General features: G+C 48.3%; 1 protein-coding gene across 2 annotated transcripts in view; it reads left to right on the plus strand.

Annotated features, from left to right (window-relative positions):
- The window catches only part of TBCD (tubulin folding cofactor D), a 176604-nt gene that overhangs the window by 103518 nt on the left and 48297 nt on the right, over positions 1 to 24789 (plus strand). For both annotated transcript variants that reach the window (XM_027081141.1, XM_027081142.1), the window contains 4 exons: positions 6252 to 6309; positions 10873 to 10902; positions 15080 to 15165; positions 21764 to 21844. In XM_027081141.1, the coding sequence (XP_026936942.1) occupies positions 6252 to 6309; positions 10873 to 10902; positions 15080 to 15165; positions 21764 to 21844 (255 nt within the window). The remainder of the gene's footprint in view (positions 1 to 6251; positions 6310 to 10872; positions 10903 to 15079; positions 15166 to 21763; positions 21845 to 24789) is intronic.

Consider the following 24789-nt stretch of genomic DNA (forward strand, 5'->3'; position numbering starts at 1 on the left):
ATATCTTTATACTTTCACAAACTCATCAGTAGATCCTGCAAAAGTAGACAGTTGAGATCAAACTGTAATTCTGTAAATGAACTAGAAACATCTGATGAAAAGAATCAGGTGGTGGTAATAATGGGCAGGGCTGGGCTCAGCCCGTACAGAGGAAGAGGTCAGAGTGTGGCCGGCCACCAGCTCAGTGAGCCGTGCAGGGAAGGAACGCTCACCTTCCTAAAGGAACTGCTCTGGCCTGCTCCCCTTCCTAAAGGAACCTGAGGAACTGTTTTCCCCCCTCACCTGTGAATATGTGCTTACCCTCTCTGTTTTGTAAATACCGAAAAGGAAGTTTTTAGGTCATTTTAATCATGGTTTGAATTAGTGTTGGTCGATTTTGAAAACCTGTATTTCCTAAGCGTTATATTCAGACACAATAAGAGATGGAATAATTATTTTGTGGATAAGTACATAGGACTTCCTGAAAAGCCAAGTGTAATTTAGGGAGAAAGAAACACATAAAATTAAAATGGTAGAGGATGGTTGTGCATTATCTAGAAAGTACCATCTCACCAGTAATCAAAAGCTAATTTGCAAGAAAAGGAAAAAAGATCCCTGTTGCCAGCATGTGTGTTGGTTGTCACCTTCTAGCGATTTCCTCACCTGAAACTCTTTTGTAAGCCGAGCTCCTGTTGACATCAACCCTGCAGGGCCCCTCCCGCACCAGGGGCAGTGCCCGACTCAGCCTCGCGGAGCGAGCTGGGCGAGCAGGGCAGCGTGGGCAGTGCCTGGGGATTGGCTCCCAGATCTCTTCCTCGAGGGCAAGATTGTCCTGAAAAATCAGGAAATGGCAAGCATTGCTCAAAGCTACGTCTTGTTCCCACTCAGCGTTTCTTGATGACGGACTCCAGGGGGAAGGTAACCTTCCTGTTTTTCGAGAAAAATTAAGTGGCAATTGTTGACCAGAGTGTTCCCCCCCGTCCACCTGGTAGGTCTCCCCTCAGACTCCATTTTAGCTCTGCTGCGAATGAAAAGCACTTTAAAGACGTCTTGTGTTTCGCCGTTGTGTCAGCTGGTATGAGCTTTGATTCTTCTGATTTAGAGAAAGCCACACGTGCGTCTTGTAATTTTTTTTTTTTGTTTGTTTGTTTTGCGGTACGCGGGCCTCTCACTGCTGTGGCCTCTCCCGTTGCGGAGCACAGGCTCCGTACGCGCAGGCTCAGCGGCCATGGCTCACGGGCCCAGCCGCTCCGCGGCATGCGGGATCCTCCCGGACTGGGGCACGAACCCGTGTCCCCTGCATCGGCAGGCGGACTCTCAACCACTGCGCCACCAGGGAAGCCCACGTCTTGTAATTTATTCCAAAACCAATGTGACTTGAAACCTTTAGACAACACGGATGGGTAAGAAATTATTAGTCTGATATTTAAAACGTTTTTGACTTTGAAATGACAAGATTACTGTTAATTAAGGTAAAAAGTATATTTTGTATTTTATTGCTACAAAATATTACACAAACTAACAACAATTGAGTTCGGGGTGAGATCTGCTTTTTGCTGTACCTGCTAAAACCAGGTGCCTGGAGCTCGGAGCAGGTCCAGGCACGCAGCTCCCCTGACTCGGACAAGAAAGAAAGTCCCTTTCTGTTTGACACAGACCATCTTTCTGTGTTGGGAAATCCTGGGTGAAGTATTACTTGAACTCTCCCAGCGAAAGCAAACAGGTGAAGATACCTGAGAGTGTTCCAGCCCCAGTGGCTGTGGTCGGTATGGTCCTTGCTGGCTACAGTCTGGCCCCTGCACCTCTCACTGAAATTCTAAGTGAAAGCACATGACTCATGCTCAGCCCCATCCTGCTGAGGAAAACTTCACAGCACATGGGACATGGGGGCCCTGGGGGGAGCTCTCATGTTGATATTTAAACAATATTGTCATACCTACTTTTATTTGAAACATGCTAGTATTTCTAGATAAGCCAGTTTTGTTCTGAAAGTGTGAAATTAGAGTAATTTTCAAAATTGAGTCCAAATCAGAACAGTATTTAAAACTTGTTGCATTCGTAGATATATACACAGTGGATTTGTTGAATTAACTTGAGTCTATATTTGACTAAGAGCTGTGCTTTTTAAGTGGTTTTGTTATATTTGTCCTACTGTGTTCTGTGAAGTTTGGTAAAATATGGATAAAGCAGCCAGTATTTGAAGCCATTTACTTGTGAATGCAGAAACAACCTGATGGAGGCGGTTGGGCCTGTCTCTAGTGCCCCAGGGTCAGGTTCTCAGGCTGTAGCCAACGCAAGCCCTTCAGAAGCTGGCCTTCGGACGAGCCTCACCCTGCGTGTCTGAGTCGGTGGCCTGGCCCTGTGGCCCTTGTGAGCTCGGGGTCTGCTCCTGTGACCACAGGCAGGGTGTGTTCACTGTGACGGGACAGGAGGCTTGCGCCCAGAGGCAGACCACTGCGTGCCATTCAGGGGGGTTTCTGCCGGGCTCCCACGACACACAGTCTCTCCAGGAATCATTGCTGTGTGGCAAGTGGCCGCAGGGACCGAGCCAAGTGGGCTGGACCTTGCCACGGGGGCGCGGGAGGCCCACAGACCCACCTCAGGCCGAACACAGAGAGGGGTCTACAGGAGAACGTAAGCGGCGTCACCTGTGGTGGGGACGCCCTAGCTTGGCCTGGGCCCCGTCACTGCCAGGTAACTATGGGGGAGCGTGTGCTAGAAGAGTGAAGGAGGTAGAGCCCCTTCCCTGCAGCTGCCGACTGAGGTTCAGGGGAGGGGCTGGAAGGAGGTAGCACACACGACAAAGCTGGGAAGGACCCTTCGGCACAGGAGTTCATTAATGTTTTGGCTCAGTCACAGCGTAAGCGGACAGACTTGAAGCCATGCTGTCTCCGTTTGGCCCCACAGAGCAGGCCCCGCAGGCTGACCTGCACGGCGCGGCGGTGGCACAGAGTGGAACTTGGACTTGGCTCAGTGGTCTCGGCTGCACCAAGGAGCTAGGTTGAAGTTGGGCCCAGCCTGCCCCAGGCAGGGCCAGAGTGTCCACAGCTGGGAGGCCTGGTAGTCAGAGCGGTTCGATGCATAACTTAGTAGTGACCTTACAGGGGTTATGGTGGCCTGTAGGGTTAGGATGGCAGGTGATTTTAAGTTTATTCTCTACGTTTTTTTCCATTCTCTCCTCATTAATCAGTGTTCCATAATTTAAAAATTGTAATTAGGATAAATAGATTGACAGGAAGTTTCAAGAATTCAGTGTAAAATGTGGACTTTTGGTACAGAGGCATTATAGATATGTCAACATTTTTCTGGTGTCAGATGTTAAAGTAAAGCAGAAATTCTTGGTTAGTATCTTTTCCTAGAATACATATGATCTTATGGAGTTTTTCAAAAGGCTCTTATTGGGACTTCCCTGGTGGCACAGTGGTTAAGACTCTGTGCTCCCAACGCAGGGGGCCTGGGTTTGATCCCTGATTGGGGAGCTAGATTCCATACGCATGCTGCAACTAAGAGTTCGCATGCCATGCAACCTGACAACTAAGGAGCCCGCCTGCCACAGCTAAGACCCAGCACAACCAAATAAATAAATATTAATAAAAAATAAAAGTAAAAAAGGCTCTAAACTAATATGCAAATATAATACTTAACTTTCCATCAATGATGAGAATACATTTAGAATAAAACACCAAACATGTTTTTGTTAAGAACAGTAGTGTGTATACATTAATCCCAAACTCCTGATTTATCCCTCCCCGCCTTTCCCCTTTGGTAACCATAAGTTTGTTTTATATGTCTGTGGGTCTATTTCTCTTTTGTATGTAAGTTCACTAGTGTAATTTTTTTTAGATTACACATATAAGCAATATCATATATTTGTTTTTAGCTTACTTTGTATGGTAATCTCTAGGTCCATCCATGTTGCTGCAAATGGCATTATACACACTACTATATATAAAATAAACAGCAAGAACCTACTGTATAGCACAGAGAACTATACTCAATATTTTTTAATAACCTGTAAGGGAAGAGAATCTGGAAAAGAATAGAGACACACACACACACACACACACACACACACATATACATATGTATAACTGAATCACTTTACTGTACACCTGAAAGTAACACAACATTATAAATCAACTATATACTTCAATTAAAAAAAAAGAACAGTAGTTGTGTGATTTTTGTTTATTGAAAGATCACAGTATTAAATGTCTTGATCAGTTTAATGATTTCTAAGATTTTGTTAACAAAAAAATTATGATGTTGAAATGGAATCGATTAATCTGGTGATGAATTTCCTTTAGTGTTAAGCCCAGTATTTTTAAAAAATCTCATTTTGGCTGTAGTTTATAATATAATAAAGAGTTGAGAGAGGAATGGGGAATAACTTTCTGTTAATAGAGTTTTGCTGAAATTAATTTCAGCTTCAACTAGTAAAAGGACCCCAAATACTAACACTGGATCTTGAAAAATCTTCAGATATTTAGTGGCTTTTCAAAAAAACTTTAAATTTTGAACTAACTTCAGGCTTAAAGAAGAATTGCAAAAATAATAGACGTTCCCATAAAAGCCCTTCACCAGCTTCCCTGAATATCGACCTCTTACAAAGGGGACCGAGGAATGAGTGTTGTGTGGGGCCAGTGGTTAAACCGCAGCTGCTCTTTGGTGATGTGCCTGCCATCTTGGTGTCGCATTTGGGGTGCGTCCCAAACTCACTGTGCCAGTTGAGGTCTGTAAAGTGACTGTTTTTTTAAAAATAAATAATAAACATTTTGGGGGTACTTTGAGACTCTGTAACTATCCAGTTTTCACACCCAGCACCCATCGGGTACTGCGCTAGGCTAGCGATGGTGGTTCTTTCGTAGGAAAACATGTCTCCTCTGCCTTTTGCTCCTTTGTTTACTTATGTCAGTGTGGACCATGGATTATCTTCTAGCACCGTTGGTTATTTTGTTGCTCAGATTGCTCTGCCTTTGGCTGTTGGGAGCAATTTCAGGTTGGTTTCTGTGCCCTGTGTTCCCTGCCCCCTTGCGCCTTTGTTTTTAATGGTTTCTCAATTTCTAGCATGACAGGATGCCCCAGGCTTTTCTTTTTCCCTCAACCCAGCCCTGGAGTCAACCACCTCCAGGAGTCTGTGTTCCTCATAGTGGAGAGTAGTATTTAGAATCCAGGACCTGGATTCCACTCCCATTCCCACAGTGTTATCCTTTGCACCTCCGGCCTGGCCAACTGCGTGGACACCTGCGATTCCAGCCCAGCGCCGGGTCCCCTGGCCTCCTGTGATCAGTGCTGCTTCATCCTGGCTCCCTCCTCTGCGGCATCCACATGCAGTTGTTTCAGAACTGCTAACCCTCCCCTGTGAGAAACACACCCGCCCCGGAGGAGAGAGTTCCCGTGTCTCCTCCCCGTCCATCGAGTGTAGTGTCTTTGTGTAACGCAGGCACATTTACTCTGCTGTTGCAGGACCCCACTTCCTATAGTTTCTTTTTAATTTGCATTCAGGAAAATTCAGTCTTTGTCGTGAACAGTTCTGTGGGTTTTGACAGATTTGTAGGGTTGGGTTCTACAACTTCAGTACCAAACAGAATGGCTGTCGGGTGGGAGGGCAGCACCCCTTTCAGGTGATCTCTGTGTGTCTGAATAACCCTTTTTCAAACATTTCCTCTGTGGGCTGATAGGAGATGCAAATTTACAAGTCACACTTAGACACAGCACTTTGTCCCCACTTTGTTTTCTGTTGTTACCAAAGCCGACTGGGCACTTAAGTACCTTCCGGTTTGTCCCCGATGGTTGAGGGTGATCACGTAGTGAAGGGAGGTTTCAGTGAAGCTGGTGGACAGTGTGAGCCTGGGGGCTTCCTTCTTGGGGAGCTCGGTCGTGGTTTGGCTTGTGGGGGTAGGACCATCAGAGCTGCTTTCTGTGCTTGCCTACAGTTTCTGGGGAGATGTAGGACTCATCGCTCCTGCTGGCCTCCTGGGCCCCGCTGGCTGCCCACGCGTTTCTCTGTTTGTACCTGGCATCCTGCCCCGACCCTGCCGTCCTCGTCCTGCCCCGTGAGGCCTGTACACGAGACCACCCTCCCTGTGACTTCTGCTGGCTCTCATGAAGTTGGGGTTGGCCACCCTCGCTGCCCCATGAGCGTCTCTTTAGCCAAGGCCCCCGAGCCACAGACGGGCTTGTGGGCATGTGGAGGAGGGAGACTATGGGGTCAGCGTCCCAGGCGTCTGTGCAGATTCCCTTTCATTAATCGCCTTCCCTTTTTCTCACAGCGCACTGGTGATCGCTGCCGTGTTTGACCGAGATGTAAACTGCAGGAGAGCAGCCTCGGTAAGTTTTCCTGTTCTGTTCCTTTTCTTGAGGGTGTGGGTGGCTCTGATCTGTGACCGGCTCCCCGGAGAGGCTGTGGTCATGGGCTTGTGAAGCAGGAGGGACGCCCAGGGGATGGGGGCCCATGGAGGGTGGCTCCCACTCCCTCTGGGTCCCAGCCGGGGAGTGGGCTATAGCCCGTGGAGGGTGGGTCAGGATGGGTTGCCCCCGTCCAGGTGGGGATGGAGAGGGGGCCTGGAGGGTCCACAGCTCAGGAGTGGGCAAGTGTGCACAGTGGGTGCTGCTGTCTGTTTGACGAGTGAGTGTCTGGCCAGGGATCAGCATTGCAGCCTCGCTTTTTGGTTGGTGGGGTGACACGGAAGCGCAGCCTCCGTCCTCAGAGGCAGGGGCTCCATCAGGTCACAGAGCCCCCTGCTCCCTTGCAGCTGCTGATGGCCTGCCTGCTCTCTGTTCCCTGAATTACATGGGGTCCTTGAAACTTTCTGGTTTCAAGAAAAGTTTCCCAGGAAAGCTCAGGACCTCATCTGTGTCCTGCGGTTTCTCTTCTTTTGTCTTGAGCATCAGTAGGAAGCCCGGTGATTCTTTGAGAAGTCTTCACGTTTGTGCCCTGATATTTACCCTCAGGCAGTAATTGTAAGACTCATTGAAATACAGTAAGAATCGTTTGTTAAATCTGTCCTTAAAAATTACCTTTTGGGGAATTCCCTGGCGGTCCAGTGGTTAGGACTCCGTGCTTCCACTGCAGGGGGCCTGGGGTTCCATCCCTGGTCAGGGACATAAGATCCCACAAGCAGCACAGTGTGGCCTAAAAAATATATATATATATTTATATTTTCTTTTATATTTTCTTTTCTGTTTATTGGAACCTAAGAGCTAATTTTGAGAAGCAATAATAAAATCAAAGCACTGATACTTTTTACCCTAGGGAAGAGGTGAAATAAAACGACAGAAATAATTTTTTTTCAAGTTAAAATCCTTTAAAATCAGCAGAAATTCTTTGCATTAAACACCACCTAAGTGACCCCTGCTTACCTAGTGGTGCAAGGCTAAGGCAGTGAAAGGTGCTTTTGTTCGAAGCTCATTTGAAAATGTCAGGATCAAGTCCCTAATTATTGGGGATGAAATTTCTCTCACTGCAAAGCTGCTTCCTCGTGAAGACGTGTTTCGTCCTTTTTGGCTCCTGTTTGTGCTCGTTTTGTGCTGTCCTTGGGAGCCCGCCCAGCAAGCTCGGGCCTCTTTCCCCAGCGCCCAGGAGGTGGGAGCTCAGTGCGGGTGGTAAGCTGTCTTCTCTCTCCGTCCTGTGCCCTGGGGGCACCACCTCTCCGGGTTGTCAGGTGCCAGGAGGCTCTCACCACCACCAGCAGCCCTGGGAGGATGGCCTTCCCGTCATACTTGGGTGTCTCGGAGAGTGACAGACTGGAGGCCCACCCGGTTAATCACGGTGAATATATTTATGAATTTGTGAAAAGATGTCCCATTAAGTGGTTGTTCAGTGCTAGTTGTTGTACATGTTAGAAAGTGCCCAGCAGGCCCCCAAATGTGTCTCCCCAGCGGCCACTGGCTTCTGGCGGCAGGTTCAGGAGGAGGGAATGGGGCCAGGGAGCCACACTTCTCTTGACCTTAGATGTCCTTGAAGCCTGGGTGTAGCTACGAGTCCCAGTCTTTTTCTTTGGACGCCAAATTGGATGTTTAGTACTAAACCCCGTATTAGTTTTTGATGTGATATATGTGGACTCACACGGTGTGACCTTTGGGACTGCCTTTCCTGCAGCACGATTCCCAGGGTCCTCCGAGGCTGTGGCAGTACTGGCAGCCCCTCCTTCCTGCCCTTCCCTGGCCGAGTCACGTCCCCTGGCCAGCTGTGCCACAGCTGCCTGAATTGTTCATGTATTGTAGGGTCTCTGGGTTGTTTCTGGTTTGGGACCATTAAGAATTAAGCTGCTGTAAACATTCATGGACAGGTTTTTGTGTGAACACAATTTCTCTTTCTCTGGGATAAATGCCAAGAATACAATTTTGGGGTCATATGGTAGTTGCATGGTTAGTTCTGTAAGAAAGGGCCCTGCTGTTTTCCAGAGGGGCTGCACCATTGTACCTTCCCTCCATCATTCTGTCAGTGATCAGTTTTTCTATGGCCTCACCAGCATTTGGTGTTGTCATTGTTTTTGCGTTAGTTACTCTGATTAGGTGTGTGATGGTAGCTCATTGTGGCTTTAACTTGCATTTCTCTGATGGCGATGCTAGTGATGTTGAGCACGTTTTCATGTGATATTTACCACCTGTATCCTCTTTGGTGACGTGTCTGTTTAAGTTGTTGGGGAGGGGAAATTCCTCCCCCCACACCAGTCCTTCTTGGTGGATTTTGGCTGGTCTAGTAATTAAATTGACACGAGACAGATTAACAGGAGAGAAAGAAACAAGGTAATTCGTATACACGGAGGTCTCATAAAAATGGGACCCACAAAGTGACCAAAGCAGGCTGTTTCTATATCATTTTCAGACAAAGAAACAGTTATTTGTGAAGATTTAACAAAGAGGCTCATGAAGAAGTGACAAGGTTTATTTCCCTAACTGGTGATGAGGACGCTTTCTCTCCCCCTGGAATGGGGAGGGTACCTTCACATGGGAGATTTATTCCTGCTTTCACAGTCAGAGTGTTTTTAATATCATTTTTCTTCTACTGGCCGTTTCTCAAGTAACTTTAATTCAAAATATCAATATGTGGCTTGGGTGGCCTGCCCTGAGCCCCAGCAAAGTCTTCTGCCCCTTTTCTCACGGGGTTGTTTGTTTTTATTGTTGAGTTCAGGAGTCTTTTCTTTCTTGGGTGAGTGGTTTGTAGGTTCTTCCTTCCAGTCTGGGGGTTGTCTGCTCATCCTCTTCACAAGGTCTTTCACGAGAACAAGAGTTTTTTTAATTTTGATGAGATCCAACCTACCAGTTTTTTCTTTTATGGGTCATGTTTCTGGTGTCAAGTCTGAGAATTCGTTACTTAGCTCTCGATCCTAAAGATTTTCTCTGTTCTGTCCCATCAATCTGTGTCTGTCTTTTTGTCTGGGTTACCATGGCTCTCTAGTAACCCTAATACTGGGTAGAGCCATTCCTCCCATTTCTTTTTTTTCAACATTGTGTCACCATCTTAGGACTTGTGCTTTTTCATGTACATCTCGTATTATTTTTTACCTTTTAAATGATGTCACCAGAATAGTAAATGTGTTCCTAAATATTGCATGTTACGTAAATTGGCATTGTATCTTTTTTCCATTGCCTTTTGGTTGGTTTCATTTTTGCTTTAAAATTTTCTTTAATGAATTTATTGCAAAAGGTGCAAAATGGTACATAGCAAAAGTCGAGTCTCCCTGCTCCCAGTGTGAAAGCTGCATGAGGGCCCTTGGGGCAGTGCCAGTCCAGCTGTGCCTCCCCAGGGCCACCAAGTGCGAGGTCTTGGAGACGACCAAGTTTCTGGTTTTCTCTGTTTCCTGCCAGAGGTGTCGGGTGCACATTTAAACATCACGTGGGGGTCTTTGTGTTCCGTTGTCTTGATTCCTTGTGCACAACTGCATGTGCTCCTCCCAGCGCCCGCAGGGGATGATGAAGTTGTAGCTGAAATGAAAGCCCTAGAGGTTACGACCTCATTTCCAGGAAGCTCCTGCCCCAGGCATTGGGGCTGCGTCTACAGGCAGGGTCACCCCTCCCAGGTGCTCCCTGAAGCCACCAGCCACCCGCCCTCTGCCCTCTGACCTGTCTCTCTGGTGGACGGCGCGTGGCGATGAGGTTGCATTGTGCGCAGCTGCACGCCTTGGGCGTTTACTAGCTGGTGGCAAGAAGGTCCACCTAAGGATGCCTCATTCTAAGGTAATGTTTTGACCTTGTGAATAGCCCAGCTCTGGGCCTGTGAGCAGGACGTGGAGCATGTCCGTGGCAGGTCCTGGGGAAGGCAGCATGGGGAGACCCGGCACTCAGGGTCACTGTCCTGTGAGCTGTCCTCACACATCCCCAGGAAAATGATTTGTGTTTTGGGCTTTTAGTTAACCAAACAGATATGACTCTATTCTTTTTTTTTTCTTTTCTTTTTTTTTGCGGTATGCGGGCCTCTCACTGCCGTGGCCTCTCCCGTTGTGCAGCACAGGCTCCGGACGCACAGGCCCAGTGGCCATGGCTCACAGGCCCAGCCACTCCGCGGCATGTGGGATCTTCCCGGACCGGGGCACGAACCCGTGTCCCCTGCATCGTCAGGCGGACTCTCAACCACTGCGCCACCAGGGAAGCCCATGACTCTATTCTTATTTTTGTATCTAAGACCTTGAATTAGGCTTTGGTGTGAAGCTCAGCATTGGGCCGCTAAGCTGATTTTATAAAATTCTTAAATCATGGTTTTAAAGCACACCAGGATGTAAAATCAGAAAGATAAACCACCCTTGAGGCTCTGAGTGGCCAGCACTGAGGATCTTTATTTAAAAAACAGTCATGGCTCATTGGTCCTGCACTGGATTTGCTGTGCGTCCATCACTCATGTCCAGCGAGTGCACACCTAACTCACCGCTGTGTTTGTGCTTCTCTTCCTAGGCTGCTTTCCAGGAGAACGTGGGAAGACAGGTATGGCTATTTTCAAAAATCTTCATTCCTAAAACTTCCTGTAGATGTAGAAGTAGAAATAGTAAAGCTACAAACGTGGGTAAAGAATTCACCTAGAATAAGCTAGTACTTCACACTGTGACTTCTGGTCGCAGATTCACTCATAATGTGACTCAGGTGAGTGTTGACACAAGTTTTAAACAATTAGTTGTTGTTTTACAGGAAACTTGAATGTGTAAGTAATTTTCACACACGTCAGAAATCAGTGCCTTGTGCATTGCCGGGGGCCTTCTGATGTCAGCAGTTGCCCGTGGGCGCTGGAGGGGTGTGGGCAGAGGAGCCTGGCAGGGCAGGGGCAGAGACGTGACCCCTGCCTGTCCCACGTGTGGAAGGAGCCAGCTTCTGCCTGCCAGCCGCCCCATGGCCCCTCCTGACTTGACATCGTGCCCCCGGCCCTGAACCTCTTATTGCGGTCAGCCTGGGCTGGGAGGTGTGGCCTTTATCCCCAAGTCATTCATACTGTGTTTGACGATGACCACCCTGGGACACGTGGCCAGTCTGGCAGCAAATTAGCCATCTCAAGGGTCAGTTTCCCATGGCCAAGGGAGCCCAGGAGAGAGATCTGGGCTGGAGGTGAGTGCATTGTGGGCCTGGGGATCAGCAGGTGATACTGGGGACAAGCGGTGACGGGCCTTGAGGGGCAGAGGTCAGGCTGCAGGACCAAGGGGAGCCCACGCAGAGTGGCTGCTCAGCAGGTGGGAGGACGGGAGAGGTGGGCGTGCACAAGAGGGAAGGCTTGGACAAACACGGGATTCCAAGACTCCTGCCTGGACGTCTGCGAGAAAGCGTGCATGCAGGGACTGTCCCCTTGGATGCCCTCGAGTCTGTCAGGGTTCCCACAGCGGGGCTGGCCTTGCTGTTGAACCGGGGCCTGCGTTCCCAGTGCTGGGTCCACTCGCCCTTCCTGGGCCGCCAAAGGCCAGGGAGAGGGGGTGATGCTGCAGCTGTGGCTTCCACAGAGGTGTCGTTTGGGGCACGGTGGGAAGTTCTCCCGGAAGTGTGGGCTGCTGGGTGAGGCGCTCCGTCCACATGGCCTGGGTGTTGGCGAGGGGTCCCGCAGCACTCAGGGTGGAGCAGAGAGAGGAGCCAGCGGGGCTTCAGGCTGGACCAGGTCTGTGGAGGGCGGCCGATGTGCTGACCTTCCATCAAAGGCGACAGAGCAGCCAAGGGGCGGAGAGGAGGGAGGCTTAGCTGGAGGTTCTGCAGCCTGTGCTGTGAGCTGTGAGCGTGTGTGTGGGAGGGGCCGGGGCCTTGAGATGAGGTGTCCAGTTCTGAATGCAACGTTAAGGCTAAACTGATGCCAAGATGGGTCCAAACGAAGTCTCGGATTCCACAGTCATTGCCAAAGACAGAGGGAACCAAATCACTCATCTTGAACTTGAATTCGTGCTACCTTGAAATTGTTGGGGTGCTGCCTCATTCTGTGGGTGTGCTTGTCTGTGGAAGGAGCCCAGTAAGGTCACAGCCTTTCTTCCGTGGCTGGGGGGTGACTGAGACCCAGTATCCTTGGGTGTCCCTTAGTCCTGAAAACCTGGAGCCCTGAAAAGCCCAGAAGAAAGCTGGTCACTAGACAGAGATGCCAACCTCGGGTGGCGACAGGCTTCGCTGTGTCAGGGCAGCAAGTGCTGCCTGCAGGACGAGGGAGGCTGACAGGGAGAAATGTGGGGTTGTTGAGGGGCCCGCAGGCCAAGATCTGGGCCTGCAGAGGAGGGCGGGGCTGTGATCAAGAAGGGAACTGCTGGAGGCTGAGCCAGGGGAGACTGGGTACCCTGAAAGTACCCAGGAGAAGAGGTGTCTCCCTCCCACCTCCAGCCCCCACGGCACCCCTGTCGGCAGAGCCCCAGGTTCCAGAAGACACCAGGGCGGTCAGGAGCTGGGCAGTACTGCTCCCTGCGCAGTCGGAGCGTGGGGGCCACTCAGGTTGGGGGGTCCATCAGGGAATGAAGGTGAGCAGCTAGGGTCCTTGTGCCCTTACCCTTCTTGTCTCCCCGTGCACCGGTGTTTATGGTAAAACCGGCCTGCGCAGTCCAGGGGAAGCCATGCCGATGTTTAAGAGGTGCGTACTGTGGGCCTGCACTCAGTGACATCCTTCTGCAGCTTGACAGGAACGAGGAGGAGAAGGATGTGAACCTGCCAAAGGAAATGGGGGCGTGGGAGGGGAGTGTGGAGAGGGCACATGTATCCCCAGACATGGGGCGAGGCCATGTGTGATGGACTTGCTGAGGGCATGGAGCGCAAGTGAGGGGCAGCAGGGGGCGTGTTTGTCCACGGCCCTGGGGTGGGATGTCCTCTGGGCTCCTGGGTGCGAGCACAGACCCTGTCTTTGGCCACCTTCAGCGACGGGGGAATTTGCAGGAGGAATTTGGTGGGGGCGCCCATCTCTCCGTCCAGGCTCACCTCTGCCTACCGGGGACTCAGGCCTGAGCGAGGGGTCCTGAGCCTCCACTCCCGGCTCCCAGAGAAACCTTGGGAGGGATTTGCTGGAACACAGCCCCCTCTGTCCGTTCTGTCCCTCCTTGCAGGGATGAGCTGTCTGGACAGAGATGTGACACTTCGGCATGCAGTGGCCGGACCAAGAAGATCTTGGGGTGTCAGGAGGCATCTGAACGTTGCCCAGGGGGCGGCAGGCTTGGGTGGTGGAGCAAAGGGCACCACCTCCTCCTGCAGCCACAGTGGCCTTTATCTGACTCGGCCTCAGGCTGGTCTGGGGTGGACTGGAGTCCAGCAGGAGTCAGCCTGGCGTGCGGTTGCCTCGTGGGTGGTGGGGGCCATCCCCTGCACTGAGCTGTGTCGGGAGACTGATAGGCTTTTAGGTTCGCTTGGGAACCAAACCTCTGATTCTGACATTGTGTCCGTGACGGACATGCTGGGGTCTGTTGACAATTTGGAGTCAGATCCCAAGTTCTTCGTATGCAGGGCTCCCTCGAGACAGTGTGGGAGGTTAGCAGTCAGTGGGTCCATAGTCTACGGCTTGCTCAGAGTGGGGAAGGGCTCTGGGGACCCAGGCCTCACCACACCCTCCTATGGTTGGTGACAGCAAGGCATTCACTCCTTGGTCGAAAGTTTGTCATTTATGTCCTTTTAGAAAACTATTTGGGGACTTCCCTGGTGGTGCAGAGGTTAACAATCCGCCTGCCAATGCAGGGAACAAGGGTTCGAGTCCTGGTCTGGGAAGATCCCACATGCCGTGGAGCAGCTAAATCCATGCGCCACAACTACTGAGCCTGTGCTCTACAGCCCGCGAGCCACAACTACTGAAGCCCATGTGCCCTGTAGCCCACGCGCCACAACTATTGAGCCTACACACTCTAGGGACCATGATCCGCAACAAGAGAAGCCACCACAATGAGAAACCCATGCACCGCAATGAAGAGTAGCCCCTGCTCGCCGCAGCTAGAGAAAGCCCACACACAGCAACGAAGACCCAACGCAGCCCAAAAAAAACCCACCTATTTGTCTTGTTTTCAGATTTTCAAGTATTGTTACCAGAGAGTGGTATCAATAATAACTTGCAGACTTCGGGGTGGGGCCTGGACCTAGGCTGGGAGTGTGTCCCTGGGTGTGTTAAGGGGGGCTGTCCCCAACTCCCCAACCCCCTGTTTCAGAGTCTGGTCCTGGGTGTTGGCTGTCAGGCCCCCACATGGGGCCTCCCAGTCGTTGTCTTGTTCATTCTCCTGCCAGCCGTGGGGGGTGGGCTCTTGTCCAGGATTCATAGCCCAGGCAGGCGCCGGCCCTTCTGAGGGGACGCTGGGGTCCTTCTGGCGGCCGGGGCACGGGTTGAATGAAATCGGAAGCTTTAATTCTGCCGAAACCTGATGTCTTTTTATGGTGTGTGGTTTAAAGAAAGGGCTCTTACAACATTTTAAAGTTGAAATGCTTGAATTGTTAGGAAAAAAATTTTTAAGTGGTTCAAATAATTTTAGCACAGTGTCCAGCCTTGGAGAGGCAGTTAGTAAAGTGACCTGACTTGGAAGTCCTTGGTTGAGTTCGGTTAAGTGGTGTGTAGTTTTAGCTTTGTTTATATCATGCTTCTTTGTTCATAAAAGTAACATGTGGATTTGATTATCAAACTCTGAAAATGCCTTTACTCAATAAAATAATTTTTGTCTCTTTTTTTTCCACTTTATTTTTTCATTAGGGCACTTTCCCTCATGGGATTGATATTTTGACCACAGCTGACTACTTTACTGTTGGTAACAGATCTAACTGTTTCCTGGTTATAAGGTAAGTTTTAATATTCATCATAAAATATAGTGATTTCTTTGAGTCACAGATCGGTTTCCACCATTTGGTTTCTTCAGCCTGGAAGGTCCACTAAGGGTAAATTTATGTGTGGAAAGTTAAAAAAGGAATTGAAAACTTTTGAAACTTTTGTTTCAGATTGATTGGACAGAGTGCATAGTGTATGATTCTGTTAACATAAAACTTTGTAAAATGCAAATGAATCCAAAGGGACAGTAGCAGGTCAGGGCACTGGAGAAGGGGAGTGCAGAGTCTGGTCCTGAGAAGGGTGCTCATTTCTTAAAGAGGTATTAAGAGTTTCAAGAACAGTGCTGGGTGATTATTTTTCTCTTAAACCAGCCTGTTTCGTTGAGAGCTTGGTCTTTTACAGAGAATAGCCACAAGCCAAAACTGGGCATTGCTTTCTGTATGGCCGCTGCTCCACTGGGGAGTTTCTCAGAATGAATTCTTAGATTGGTAGTGACTGTCCTTCTTTTTCTGTTTCAATAAAGTAGTGTTTCCCAAGTTGAAGTTATCTCTAGCCTGTTTATGAGATGAGTAAGAAAGAGGTATTTGAGAAATCAGGTCAAGGAATAAATATTTAACATCCCTAACAGTGGTTTGCAGAAATCACATCAAAACTTAATTTAAGTAAGTAAGTAGTGGGGCAGTGAGTCCACATGTCTTAGTTAACTCATTGCAACACTAATACAAGACGGATGATTTTATGAAGTGACTTATTTGCCTTAAATTGGGAGAGGAAACGCGCCAGTGCTTTTTAAAATTGTTAACTAATATGGGTCTTATGGGTAGATTCCCTAATACCCCTGCTGTGCAGACCATGCAGAAACTACATTTCTCCATAACCAGCATGGACAGATTTTTTTGTTTGTTTTTTTTAACGTGGCATTTGGCCTCCTTCCCAGAAACAATCTTTGACCAAGCACACTGTATTTTTAGCATCCTTTTGACCTTTCCTCAACATTTAATGGTCTTCTGTGCCTTATCAGTTCTTTCCTATTTTAATTCTGTTTCCTTTGATTGTTAATATTTGAACATATTTTTTACATGGGGAATCTCTTACCTTTGCCTGAGTTTCATGGGTAAAAGAACTCGTAGTTTTTGGCCTTGGCATGCTTTTCTTGTGGCTGAGGTCTCTGAACTGGTCTGCGTTTCACAGATGGGCTGGCTCAGGGTCTGTCTTCCACAGAGGGTTCTGCACACTTCTGTGGATGAGAGGCAGTCTGTGAGGAGGGGTCCAGCAGTCATGGGGAACAGGGTCTGTGGCTGTACCCCATCACCACAGGGCGCTTGGGGGAGCTCTTCCCTTGCCCCAAGGCAGGGCTGACACCCAGGGTCCTGCTGTCAGCCTGGACGGCAGGGCAGAGGGGAGGGGGGCACGTGGCAGAGGGAACTGTGCCCAGGGAGCCTGGTGTGGGGTAGGGGACAGCCCTGCAGGGAAGGGTCCAGAGTCAGCCTGGGGTGGTGGGGCTTCTGAGCCAGAGTGGGGCCTTGGGTTGTCCTGAGGTCAGGGAACCAGGTTTGACGGTCAGATCTGCATTTTGAATATACCGCTGTGACTGCATTTTGGTAACTGGAAGCAAGGAGACAGGGCCCCCTTACAAGGTAGGGGATGATCAGAGGGTGGCCAGGGCCCCTCACAACGTGTGAGACATGGTCAGGGGACAGCTAGGGCACAGGGTTGGGTCCTCTGGCGAGAGTGGGTGTGGTCAGGAGAGTGGAGGTGTTGGGGTGCACCATGAGGGAGAAAACGCCTGTGGGTTTTGGGGACGGTCCGGAGCTCAGATCCACTGAACACGCGGGGCTCACAGCACATCTGAGTGGACGCATGGGCCGATGTGCGGATGGTTCTCCTGGAGACTGGAGTGTGCGACACACGGATGGGAACTGAAACATGTGGATGAAGATCATCACGTGGGGGGGACCAGCATCGTCTTACCTCTACTTTTGCCTCAGAGCTTTGTCACGGTGCTGGTGACACACAGGAAATTGCACGTATTTAATGTGTAGGTTCTGATCAGTGTTGACAGGCACAGAGCTTTGTCACCACAATGCAGATAGAGACCCGTCTCCACAGGATTTCTGGGCGCCCCTTCTCCAGGCACCGGTCTGTTCCTGTCACTCTGGGTCGTTGGGTGAATGGAGTTGTGTGGTGTGGGCTCTGGGTGCTGTTCTGGCCGCCTGCGCTCTGCCTGCTCTCCCGGATGTGTCCTCCCTGCGTGAGTGCCCACGCGTTCCTAGTTCCCTCGTGTGATGAACCACGTTTTCCCCTGTGAGGGACATCTAGAGGTTTCCAGGTTAGGGCTTCGATCACCTTCGTGTGCACGTCTGTCTCTGGGCAGGTGCTTTCCTTTATCTGGTTAAACACCTGGGAGTGAAGTGGCTGGATCCTGATTGTTTTAAGGAACTGCCAGGTGGCTTTCCAGAGTGGCTGCATCATTTTACCCTGTCCTTGCTAGCCCTTGGTGTGGTCATTGTTTTTAATCGTAGCCATTCTGATGGATGTGCAGGAGGAGCTCATTAATTTGTGTTTTCCTAACAACTAATGACGTTGAGCATCTTTTCACGGGCTTATTGGACAAATCTTTTGCCTGTTTATCTATTGGATTGGTTGTTTTCTTCTTACTGAGACTTCGAGAATTCTTCCTATGCTCTGGACACAAATCCTTTCTCAGGTCCATGATCGGCAGATGTTTTCTCCTGGCCGTGGCTTGTTCTTTCCGCGTCCTGTGTATTCCTAAGACAAAACCCTTTGTTAAAAATTAGCTTTATTTGTGTTCTCCTATTTCATGACATATGATTTACATACAGTAAAATTCACTAATTTAAAATGTGGGTTTTGGCAGATTGTGTAACCACTACTGCAGTCAACACAGGGAATGTTTTCTGTCGCTCCAGAAAGTTCCCTCATGCCCTGGCCCTGACAGCCTCTGAGCTGCCTTCTGTCACTGGAGTTGACCTTTTCTAGAACTTGTAGGACAGTCCCGTGGCACGCGGGCTCCTGTCACTGTACGTCATCGTTCATCCATGCTGCTCAGTAGCGGTCCACCGCGTGGACTGCAGCTTGTCTCCCTCTCGCCAGCTGGTGGTCGTCCGGGCCCCTTGGCTTTGGATGTGTGCATATGGGTGGTTCTTCTGTTTGCCCAGCTGTTTTCTGCTGTGACTTAACGAGCAGTCGTGAGCAATTTTTATTGGTTTGTCTTCTTGCAGTTGTAAATTTCCTTAACAGATTGCTGGCACCACAACACTGCATCCTTCTAGAGAAGCATTTTGTCACATTTTGCTTTCTAGTAGTTTGCTTTCCAGTCATTTTGCACGTTCCTGTCCCATGAGTTCTTCAAACTAAGGAAACCTCAGAGTGAACTTTCTCTCTTATTTCCTAACTCGGTGAACAGCATGCCATCCACATCATCAACTCAGTTTTGCTTCTCCTTCTCTCACTCCCCACGTCCGGTTGGTGACCTAGTTCTGTCACTCTTGCATCCCTAACAGCCCTCAAATGTTCATTCTGCTTGTCCGGTCAGCTGTCACCGTAGCCCAGCTCTCACTGTCCTGTACAGTTGCAGAGCCTCCACGACCCCACCCCCGTCACTTGTCTGAGTGCAGAACGGAGCGCTTTCTCTATGTCACACCACCACCCTGCCTCCCGGCCCCCAGCAGGCCATGTATCCTCCTTGGCTCAGCTCCCCCAGTCCTCCGCCCTGTGGTGGACGCCCCTCTTGGTTTGCACTTGGCCGCTGTGCAGACTGAGTGCTCAGTAAGTGCTGAGCGCTGCCTGGGCTGGCAGTGCCAGCCGTGCATCTTCTCCAAGGTCAGCCGCTAGTTGGTGCCAAAGCTTGGACTAGAACTCAGGTGGCCGACCTCTGTTCATTGTTTTTTCTTTGAGGCCACTGTTTTCTCTGCCTGCGTCTCTGGAAGCTTTGGAGGTTCAGGATGCTGGCCTGGGGTGGGTCTATCTGTTGGGTGGGCCAGGGGCCTGTAGGTTATGTGGGGCCAGGAATTGTGTCTTGCCTCCATTTCTGACAGCTTCAACAGCTTCTCTGCTGTCCTCACTTTTCTGTTTTCTTCTTCTGACTCTCTCTCAAGCGGTTTCATCATCTTCAGGGGAGCTCTCAATCCACCTCGCTGCTGGTGAAGCCTCTGTTTTTCTTCCTGTCACGCCCAGAGCAAAGATTTCCCCCGACTCAACTCTCCCAGACCTCACACCTTGTAGCACACGCATGCCCACCCAGCGCCCCTGTTCATGCTGTGCACGTGGTGCACGTGCAGTGTGCCCGCACAGGATTTGAGTAAAATCGTGATTCTCCCTTCTTGGCCTTCTGTGCCATCCGCTGTGTCCCTCAGCCTCCGTGTAACACGTGGGTGGTGGTCAGGTCCGTGGTGGGGTTATGTGGATGGTGTGGCAGGTTCAGACAATATTTGTAAGCAATTGGGTGTCTTAGAGGCATGAAGTATAAAAGTGCATATTTTGGAATAAGTGATACATGTTCGTGGTATAAAATTCAGAAGGTGCAGGGGGTATTTAGGGAAAACCAGTGTATCTCACCTCTCCTTCCAGGCACCTGGTTCTACCCTGGGGCTCCCTGTTGGCCCCAGTTCCTTGTGTCTTCTAGAGAGATTTGGTTCATATCATGCCTGTGGGTGTGTCGACTTCCTTCTGTCCACGCTGAGCGGTGGCACACAGTGCACAAGGTTGGAACCCCTGAAGTGCTCATCTTCAGAGGCTCGGTCAAGTACAGGCACACCTTGGGGATATTGTGGGTTCGGGGCCAGACCACCGTAATAAAGCGAGTATCCCATTAAAGTGAGTTGCACGAATTTTTTGGTTTCCCAGTGCGTATGAGAGTTATCTTAACACTGTACTGTAGTCTTTTAGGTGTGCAATAGCATTATGTCTAAAAAAACAATGTACATGCCTTAATTTAAAAATGCTTTATTGCTCAGCAGTGCTAACCATCATCTGAGCCTTCAGCGAGTCACAGTAGTAACATGAGAGATCACTGTTCACATATCACCATAACACATACAATAGTAATATCGAAAAAGTTTGAAATGTTGCAGAAATTACCAGAATGTGACACAGACACAAAGCGAGCGAATGCTGCTGGAAAATGGTGCCGACATGCTCGATGCAGTGTTGCCACAAATCATCAATTTGTAAAATATGCAGCATCTGTGAAGCGCAGTAAAACGAGGTCTGCCTGTGGTAATAAGGATGAGCTCTTAGCAGTAAGGAGGCAGCTCTGTGTGTCCTGTTTCAGTACAGCAGAACGCACACGCCGTACGCTGCCTGTGACGTCCCGCGTCTTGGAGAGCCTTCCATATCTGGACATGGAGTGTGACCTGTAGATCTCCCTTCCTGGCCATTGGCTTCTGTCCAGTCTTTTGCTGTTATAAACGATGTGAAGTGAATATTCTTGTATATATCACTTCTCACCTGTGTGCTTATAGCTGAGTGAATTAACAGAAGTGGGATTGCTAAACCAAAGGGCATTACATTTTCAATTTCCTGGGCAGTGCCACTTGCTGTCTCTAGAGGCTGTGCCAAGACGCTGTCCCCAGCAGTGTCTCTGTACGCTTCTAGAGCCTTCCAGCAGCAGCTGTCAACCCCTCTGGCTTTGGCAGTTTGACAGATGGACAAAAGTTTCCTTTCCATTTCCCAGTGAATGAGGCTGAATGTTTGAGCTGCATCTTCTTTCTTTTCTGTAAATTTTAATGATTTTTCTACTAGGCGATGGCATTTTCTTATTGATTTGGAAGAACTTCATTATACAGAAGGCTCTTGTCTGTGATAGTAGTTGCAGATATTTTTGATTTTGTTTATGGTGTGTTTTTCCTGATAGCATTTTTCTCTTTTGGTTGAGTGTTTGAATGTACCGGTCTCTTCTTTTTTGGCTTCTGGGTTTTGAGTCTTAATTAGAAAGGCCTGTCCCACTTGGAGATTTTTTTTTTTAATTCTCCTGTGGTATTTTCAGGAGATGTAACTCTTACTTTTAAGGCATAATTATGCTCCATCTGCTGTCCTCGTATGAAGCGTACAGTAGTGAGTGCTGGCAGCACGCACACCTGGGTGACCAGCGCCGTCACTGAGATATGGAGGGCTCAGCACCTCGGCTCCGGGAGCCGCCCGTAGCTCGCTGATGCCTTTTGTAGAATGTCACACGAGTGGAGTCAGAAAGGATGGACCCCTGTGCCTGGCTCCTTTCTGTCAGCGCAGTGGTTTCTGAGAGTCATGCTTGTTGTGTGTGTCGGTAGCTTGTTCCTCTTTGTTGCTGAGCTGTCTTGAGTCTGTGGCTGTTCCGCAGTTTATCTGTTAGTCCATCTGTTACAGACATTTAGGTTGTTTTGTGTTTTGGGCTCCGATGAATGAAGCTGCTTAAGCATTTGTTTAGAAGTCTTTTTGTGGATGTATATATCTTCATTTCTTTTGGATACATGCTTATAAGGGGATTTCTGTCTATTTATAAGAAACTGCCGAACTGGTTTTGAAAGCGGTCGTACCGTTTTACGTTCTCGTAAGTCGTGTGTGAGTTCCTGTTCCTCCACATTCTCATCATCTCTGAATATTGTTTTTTTCCAGCACGTTTATTGCCGGCTTTCCTGAATACACACAACCAATGATAGACCACCTGGTTACCATGAAGATAAACCATTGGGATGGGTAGGTTTTGTGTTTTTGTGTTTGCCTAATTAGCTTATCTGTCAAATAAGAATTCTTATTTTTTCCCAAAGGAGAGATTAAATTGAGCTCGTAAGCCTTGAGTATATTGTCTAATTGTAGATTTCTTTTTTTTTTCAGTTTATATACATATATACATATATTTTTCCATTTAAACTTTTTATTTTATATTGGAGTATAGCTGATTAACAGTGTGATAGTTCAGGTGCACAGCAGAGCGACTCAGCCATACATAAACATGTATGCATTCTCCTCAAACTGCCCTCCCATCTAGGTAGATTTCATATTTTAAAGTAACTCCTGAGAAGTAACGTAAGTTCCAGTCTTCATGCCTGATGTGTTGGTTAATGGTCTATCTCCAGTTTTACTTCTGGAGACCTCAGTGAAGTCTGCTGGGTGTGGAAACTTTGCCATGTCATGGAGGGCGGGTAGCCTCCTGAGGGCGAGGACCTTAGGCTGTGGGATCTGCCTCATCTGCTCTGCGGCCAGGGCATCCCAGCTCGAGTCCGATCCATGTGGCCGCTTAGCCGTCTTCTCCATCCTTCCTGGAGCCAGGCAGGCCTGTAGCTTTTTCGTGATTACGAAGCAGCTTCAAGGTGTCTTAGCATTTCCAGCAGTTAAACGTGTCCCTTCAAAGGGGAGGGCCAGTGTATAACCCAGAGCGGGTATCAGTGCTTCTGTCAGCACCTCAGGGAAGACAGCTTATTTTCTCTTGGGAGGCTCGGTGTGGCTGCTGGTGCTCAGGCCGTGGTCTGAGGGACACAAACGCCAAGTAGCTTCTTCAGGTTCTGCGTCCGGAACCCCAGCTTACAGTGGGTGTTTGTTGCAGTCAATAGGACATTTAAAACCAAAATTGCAACTGTGTCATCCATGGTGTTAGACTAAACTTTTGAGCTATTGAAATCTCCAGCTGTTGTTGAAATGTTTATTTCTTCTTTCATTTCTGTCAGGTTTCTTTCACATATTTTGGGTGGGACTCTCTGGTTAGGTGCAATTACATTTCTAACTTTTGTATCTTCCAGATGTATTAACCGTTTATTGTTATGAAATGTCCCTTTTTGTTTCACGTTAGATTTCTTGTCTTAAAGTGTAATTTGATATTATTATGGCTGAAGGGTTGGCAAGCTTTTTCTTTAAAGGGCCAGAGAGTAAACATTTTAGGTCAGTGTCCCATGTATTTTATTGTTTTTTTCTTTTCTAAGATTTATTATTTATTTATTTAATTTATTTTTGTCTGTGTCGGGTCTTAGTTGTGGCACGCAGGATCTTTGCTGAGGCATGTGGGATCTTTCGTTGGGGGGCGCGGGCTCTTTGTTCTGGTGCACAGGCTTCTCTCTAGTTGTGGTATGCAGGTTTTCTCTTCTCTAATTGTGATGCACGGGCTCCAGGGCACACGGCCTCTGTTGCTGTGGCGGGTTCCAGGGCGAGTGCTCTGTAGTCTGCGGCACGCGAGCTCTCTAGTTGAGGTGCGCAAGCTCAGTAGTTGTGGCGCATGGGCTTAGTTGCCCCGCTGGCATGTGGGATCTTAGTTCCCTCACCAGGGATCGAACCCATGTCCCCTGCATTGCAAGGTGAATTCTTTACCACTGGACCACCAGGGAAGTCCCCTGTTTTTTTCTTTTTAAACCCTTTAAAAATGTGAAAACCATTCGAAGCTGGGGCCTTACAAAAAGAGGCCTCTCACAGCCACTATTGTCCTGCACCCTTGTCTGTGTGTCCGGGGGATGGCGGATGGTCCCGCCTTTACATCCAGCCTGACAGCGTCTGCCTTTTGTTTGAGGGCTTCAGTCCTTTCACATCTGAAGTGGTTATCAATTTATACCTGTCATTTTGCTATTTGGTTTCTATTTTTTCTTTTTTTGTTGTTGTTAATTTTATTTAAAATATTCTTTGTGGAAATACTCTGTTTAGTATAAGCTCTAAAAACCTGAAGTTTCCAGGATGTATGAATCACAGAATGGAGGGGAAATTGCAGTCAGATTTGAAGGTCCTTACGATAACACCTGCTCACATTTTCTCAAATGTTGGGATTCACAGAGCATGATTATGACCTAATTTTCTTATGATTCTTCAGAGATGGAGATATTTCTGCCTTTCTCTGTTTTTGGCCTGGATTACATCCATGAGGAGATATCAGCTAAAAGTTCATAAATAGGGTCTCTTCAATTTCCTGTGAATACATGGCTTGTAGAAAATGGGGAGCCTTAGAGAATTCTTTACAGACATTCTTTAGTGGTGTATTTATACCTTCACTAGTATAGGTATTCTATTATACTTTTAATAGTATACACTTTTGAGAAGTATTATCCGTTGTTTTGGGTTTCTTTTTAAACATTTTCTGATAAACAACTAGCTCCTACAGTATAGCACAGGGAACTATATTTAATATCCTGTGATAAACCATAATGGGAAAGAATGTGGAAAAGAATATATATGTATAACTGAGTCACTCTGCTGCACAGAAATTAACACATTGTAAATCAACTATAATTCAATAGAATTAAAAAAAGTTTTCTGATACTTAGACATACCCCAAATAATTTATGTATCAAAATAAACATAATTAAAAATTTTTTGACTGTGGTAAAATACATGTAATATTTATCTTAATCATTTTTAGTGTAGAGTTCAGCTAAGTACATTCCCCTTTCTGTACAACCAACTTTTTCATCTTGCAAAACTGAAACTCTGTCCCGGTTAATCATCGACTCTCCCTCCCCTTGGCAGCCCCCATTCTCCTGTCTGTCTCTGAATGTAACTCCTCTAGGAATCTCATATGGAATCCTACAGGATTTGTCCTTCTGTGACTGGCTGATTCCACTCAACATACTGTCCTCCAAGGTTCATCTGTGTTGTAGCATGTGTCAGAATTTCCTTCCTTTTTAAGGCTGCACAATATTCGATTGTATATACATGCCGCATCTTCT

This window comes from Aethalodelphis obliquidens, unplaced genomic scaffold (assembly GCF_003676395.1).
Source record: "Aethalodelphis obliquidens isolate GAN/ISIS:26980383/991018 unplaced genomic scaffold, ASM367639v1 scaffold44, whole genome shotgun sequence".
Taxonomy (NCBI): Eukaryota; Metazoa; Chordata; class Mammalia; order Artiodactyla; family Delphinidae; genus Aethalodelphis; species Aethalodelphis obliquidens.